The 5,502-nt window shown below is 51.3% G+C and overlaps 1 protein-coding gene across 1 annotated transcript; it reads left to right on the top strand.

Moving 5' to 3' along the window:
• Positions 1 to 1,760: 1,760 nt before the first annotated feature.
• On the top strand, positions 1,761 to 3,606 carry LOC147529427 (uncharacterized). Its single transcript, XM_086615964.1, has 2 exons — positions 1,761 to 3,349; positions 3,390 to 3,606. Exons 1-2 carry the CDS (start codon positions 1,761 to 1,763, stop codon positions 3,604 to 3,606), a joined length of 1,806 nt encoding a protein of 601 aa, XP_086472090.1.
• Positions 3,607 to 5,502: the final 1,896 nt, after the last annotated feature.

Genomic DNA, 5,502 nt, shown 5'->3' with positions numbered 1-5,502 from the left:
TCACCACCCTCAGAGTGAAAAATTTCTTCCTTATATCTAATATAAATCTTCCTTCTTTCAATTTAAATCCATTGCCCCTTGTCCTATCACCACATGCCCTTGTAAAAAGTCCCTCTCCAGCTTTCCTGTAGGCCCCCTTTAAGTTCTGGAAGGCTGCAATAAGATCACCCTGGAGCCTTCTCCTCCAGGCTTAACAGTCCCAACTCTCTCAGCCTATCTTCACAGGAGAGGTGCTCCAGCCCTCTGATCATCTTCGTGGCCCTCCTCTGGACCCGCTCCAGTAACTCCATATCCTTCTTGTGCTGGGGACTGCAGAGCTGAACACAGTATTCCAGGTGGGGTCTCACAAGAGCTGAGTAGAGGGGCAGAATCACCTCCCTCGACCTGCTGGCCACACTCCTTTTGATGCAGCCCAGGGTACAGTTGGCTTTCTGGGCTACCAGTGCACATTGCCAGCTCGTGTTGAGCTTCTCATCCACCAGCACTCCCAAGTCCTTTTCCTCCGTGCTGCTCTCAATCCATTCTCTGCCCAGCCAGTACTTGTGCTTGGGATTGCCCTGACCCACGTGCAGGACCTTGCGCTTGGCCTTGTTGAACTTAATGAGGTTCTCACAGGCCCACCTCTCCAGCCTGTCAAGGTCCCTCTGGATGGCATCTCTTCCCTTCAGCGTGTCCACAACACCACAAAACTTGGTGTCATCTGCAAACTTGTTGAGGATGCACTCAATCCCACTGTCCATGTCACCAACAAAGATGCTAAATAGCACTGGTCCCAGTACTGACCCCTGAAGAACACCACTCGTCACTGGCCTCCACTTGGACATTGAACCGTTGACCACAACTCTTTGAGTGCAACCATCCAACCAATTCCTTATCCACCGAGTGGTCCATCCATCAAAACCATGTCTTTCCAGTTCAGAGACAAGGATGTCATGTGGGTCAGTATGAAAGGCTTTGGATAAGTCCAGGTAAATGATGTCAGTTGCTCTTCCTCTATCCATCAATGCTGTAACCTCATCATAGAAGGCCACCAAATTAGTCAGGCAGGATTTGCCCTTAGTGAAGTGTTCTGGGTTGGGCCGGGAAAGGGTTAATTTTTTTTTTTTTTTTTCCTTCCTTTTTTTTTTTCTTTTTCGAGGGAGGCTGAAAGGGACACGGTTCAGGCAGCTGACCCAGCCTGGCCAATGGCTATTCTATACCATGTGGCTCATGCTCAGGGTATATATTGGGGGAGCAGCCGGGGGAGGGGTTCGCTTCGGTGATCGGGAGCGGGCGGTGCGTCGCGTTTCGCGTGCGGTCGGTTCGTATTGTTTTCGCGTTTATACGTTCAGAGTTGTTTACCCTGTTTTTTCTTTTCCCTTTTTCCTGATACTGTTCTATTAAATCATCCTTATCCCAACCTACTGGTCTCGCCCCTCTCGTTCTGATTTTTTTTTTTTCTCCTCCCATCCTGCCGGAGGGAGGAGTTGAGCGAGCGGCAGCGTGGTAGCTCAGCTGCCGGCTGAGCTAAACCACGACAGTCCTTTTTGGCGCCCAACGTGGGGCACAAAGGGTTGGGATAACGACAGAGCCAAATTTGTTATACCTGTTTATTGTGTTAATAGTGATTGATCATAATGTTGTTCTGGTTACTTTCGTGGTGGTTTTCCGCAATTCCCTACATGCCCTATGTACTGTTTGTGATGATGTTTATAACGGTTGGGAGATGGCTCAGGACCCTCCTGGCGCTGTACGGGATAACGAGGGCTTATGGTCCGGTCATGGCGCTGGCCACGCGGCTGGGCTGCTCCGTGTACGCGGCATTGGCATCGTGCCCGTATCTCGGGCGCCACTTCCCGGAATTTTTTGGTAATCGCGCCCAACCGGCGGGGGAGGCGGGGGAGTCGGGGGACGATCCCGTCCACCGGCCCTTCAGCCCGCCCTTCTCGTTCGGGCCGGGTACAACAGCCTTTGAGGATTTTGAATGTCCCGGGGGTGTGCTGGCCATCATGGTCCTACTGCTGCTTGTCTGGAACGGTTTTCAGGTCCTGTCTGGGGTTAAAGAATTATTCAAAAAACTCAAGAGATGTGCCCCAAGGCAGGACAGTTACAAGTGGCACGGTGTGTGGGAAGACATGGGGAAATTCCTAGAACAGTGGGCACCTCAAGTGTTTTGGGAATTCACCCCCGAACAAGTACAGAGCCCTGACAAACTGATAGAGCAATTGGGAAAAGTGTGCTGTCGCCCTGGCAATTCCAGGGACACACAGCTCGCTGCAGTGTGCTGGGGCCTGGCCCATGCCTACCGAGTGGCCGTGTCTAATACTGTTCAGCACCCTCAAAGTAGGGAGGAGGTCCCTGAATCTGGTAAGAGCATGACAGATGCTGCAGCTGAGCTGGAGAACCCACCTGTTCCCCTGTCAGTGGCCCCTGTACAGAAAAGAAAGTGCCTAAAGAAAACAGCTCGCTTAGTAAGGGATGAAAATGAACCAGGACCATCACAAAAACAGGAGGAAGAGGTAGAACCCACATATGAGACGGTGATCATCCGATCACTGTCGCAAGGCGAGCTGCGAGATATGCGAAAGGATTTTAGCCGCCTTCCAAATGAGAACATTGTTACTTGGCTGCTCCGGTGCTGGGATAACGGGGCCAATGGCCTGGAACTAGATAGTAGGGAAGCTAGGCAGCTGGGATCCCTGTCTAGGGAAGGGGGCATTGACAAAGCAATTGGAAGGAAAACACAAACCCTCAGCCTCTGGAGGCGGCTTTTGTCAAGTGTGAAAGAAAGGTACCCCTTCAAAGACGATATTACATGTCGCCCAGGCAAGTGGATTGCCATGGAAAGTGGCATCCAGTACCTGAGGGAGTTAGCTGTGGTGGAGGTAATTTATGGTGACCTGAATAATGAGCAGTCACCCCTAGATCCAGATGAAATCCCATGCAGTCAGTTCATGTGGCGAAAATTCTTACGAAGTGCACCACCATCATATGCCAACTCGTTGGCAATATTAGCTTGGAAAGAAGGTGAAGAACAAACGGTGCAGGATGTGGCTGCTCTACTCCGGCAATACGAAGGAAGTGTTTCTTCCTCCGTACAGGCCTGCGTTGCGGGTTTGGAGAAACTGTCACAGGAGTTCCACCAATTCAAAGATGGTATGTCTGACTGTCCACCTGCACGGACCTGTGTCTCAGCTATTAGAAGCAAGCGTTCCCCTAATCAAGAGAGAGAATACAGAGTGTACACACCTCGAGGCAGCCTCTGGTTTTTCTTGCGTGACCATGGAGAGGACATGAGGAAGTGGGATGGAAAGCCTACCTCGACCCTAAGGGCACGGGTACAGGAACTGAAAGGGAAAACAGTCATAAAAGGGGATTCTTCCAGGAAAAGTGTTGCTTCGGTCTCCAGTGGGCAGCGCCCCAGACAGTATAGAAGGGCTGACTCCATCTCTGATCCTCTTGAAGGCACCTCTAATTTGTTCGTACAGAAGGACCGTGATGAATATAGTGACCAGGACTAGAGGGGCCCTGCCTCCAGCCAGGGGGAGGAGAGGGATAACAGGATTTATTGGACAGTATGGATTCGATGGCCTGGCACATCAGACCCACAGCAGTATAAGGCTTTAGTGGACACCGGTGCACAATGCACCCTAATGCCTTCACACCATAAAGGGGCAGAACCCATTTGTATTTCGGGAGTTACAGGGGGATCCCAACAGCTGACTGTGGTGGAAGCTGAAATGAGCCTAACTGGGAATGACTGGCAAACACACCGTGTTGTTACTGGTCCAGAGGCCCCGTGCATCCTGGGCATAGACTACCTCAGGAGGGGGTACTTCAGGGACCCAAAAGGGTATCGGTGGGCTTTCGGTGTAGCTGCTGTGGAGACGGAGGAAATTGAACAGTTGTCTGCCTTGCCCGGTCTCTCGGAGGACCCTTCTGTTGTGGGATTGCTGAGAGTTAAAGAACAACAGGTTCCAATTGCTACCACGACAGTGCACCGGCGGCAATACCGCACCAACCGAGACTCTCTGGTTCCCATCCATCAGTTGATCCGCCAACTGGAGAGTCAAGGGGTGATCAGTAAAACTCATTCCCCCTTCAACAGTCCCATATGGCCAGTGCGGAAGCCCAACGGGGAGTGGAGATTAACAATAGACTATCGTGGCCTGAATGAAGTTACACCACCGCTGAGTGCCGCTGTGCCAGATATGCTAGAACTCCAATACGAACTGGAGTCAAAGGCAGCCAAGTGGTACGCCACAGTTGACATCGCTAATGCATTTTTCTCAATCCCTTTGGCACCAGAGTGCAGGCCACAGTTCGCTTTTACCTGGAGGGGTGTTCAGTACACCTGGAATCGACTGCCCCAGGGGTGGAAACACAGCCCCACCATTTGCCATGGGCTGATTCAAAATGCACTGGAACAGGGTGAGGCTCCGGAACACCTGCAGTACATCGATGACATTATCATATGGGGTAACACAGCCGAAGAAGTTTTGGAGAAAGGGAAGAAAATAGTTCGGATCCTTCTGAAGGCTGGTTTTGCCATAAAACGAAGTAAAGTCAAGGGACCTGCACAGGAGATCCAGTTCTTAGGAATAAAATGGCAGGATGGGCGTCGCCACATTCCGGTGGAAGTGATCAACAAAATAGCAGCTATGTCTCCACCAACTACTAAGAAAGAAACGCAAGCCTTCCTAGGTGTTGTGGGGTTTTGGAGAATGCACATTCCAAGTTACAGCCTAATTGTGAGCCCTCTTTACCAGGTGACTCGGAAGAAGAACGATTTTAAATGGGGACCTGAGCAACAACAAGCCTTTGAACAAATTAAACAGGAGATTGTCCATGCGGTAGCCCTTGGGCCAGTCCGGGAAGGACAAGATGTAAAAAACGTTCTCTACACTGCAGCCGGGGAGAATGGCCCTGCTTGGAGCCTTTGGCAGAAAGCACCAGGGGAGACTCGAGGTCGACCACTTGGGTTTTGGAGTCGAGGATACAGAGGATCTGAAGCCCGCTACACTCCAACTGAAAAAGAGATACTGGCAGCATATGAAGGAGTCCGAGCTGCTTCAGAAGTGGTTGGTACTGAAACGCAGCTCCTCCTGGCACCCCGACTGCCAGTGCTGGGTTGGATGTTCAAAGGAAGGATCCCCTCCACGCATCATGCAACTGATGCTACGTGGAGTAAGTGGGTTGCACTCATCACACAAAGGGCCCGAATAGGAAACCCCAGTCGCCCAGGAATCTTGGAAGTCATCACAAACTGGCCAGAAGGTAAAGATTTTGAAATGTTACCAGGGGAGAAAGTATCACGTGCTGAGGAGGCCCCACCATATAATAAACTCTCAGAGAGTGAAAAACGGTGTGCTCTGTTCACGGATGGGTCCTGCCGCATTGTAGGGAAACATCGGAAGTGGAAAGCAGCTGTGTGGAGCCCTATGCGACGAGTTGCAGAAGCTGCTGAAGGAGAAGGTGAATCGAGTCAGTTTGCAGAGGTAAAAGCCATCCAGCTGGCCTTAG

The sequence above is a fragment of the Tauraco erythrolophus genome, chromosome 1 (genome assembly GCF_009769465.1).
Source record: "Tauraco erythrolophus isolate bTauEry1 chromosome 1, bTauEry1.pri, whole genome shotgun sequence".
NCBI classification, from domain to species: Eukaryota; Metazoa; Chordata; class Aves; order Musophagiformes; family Musophagidae; genus Tauraco; species Tauraco erythrolophus.
The sequence above is the reverse complement of the archived record's forward strand: the minus strand, read 5'-3'. Positions and strand labels throughout refer to the sequence as shown.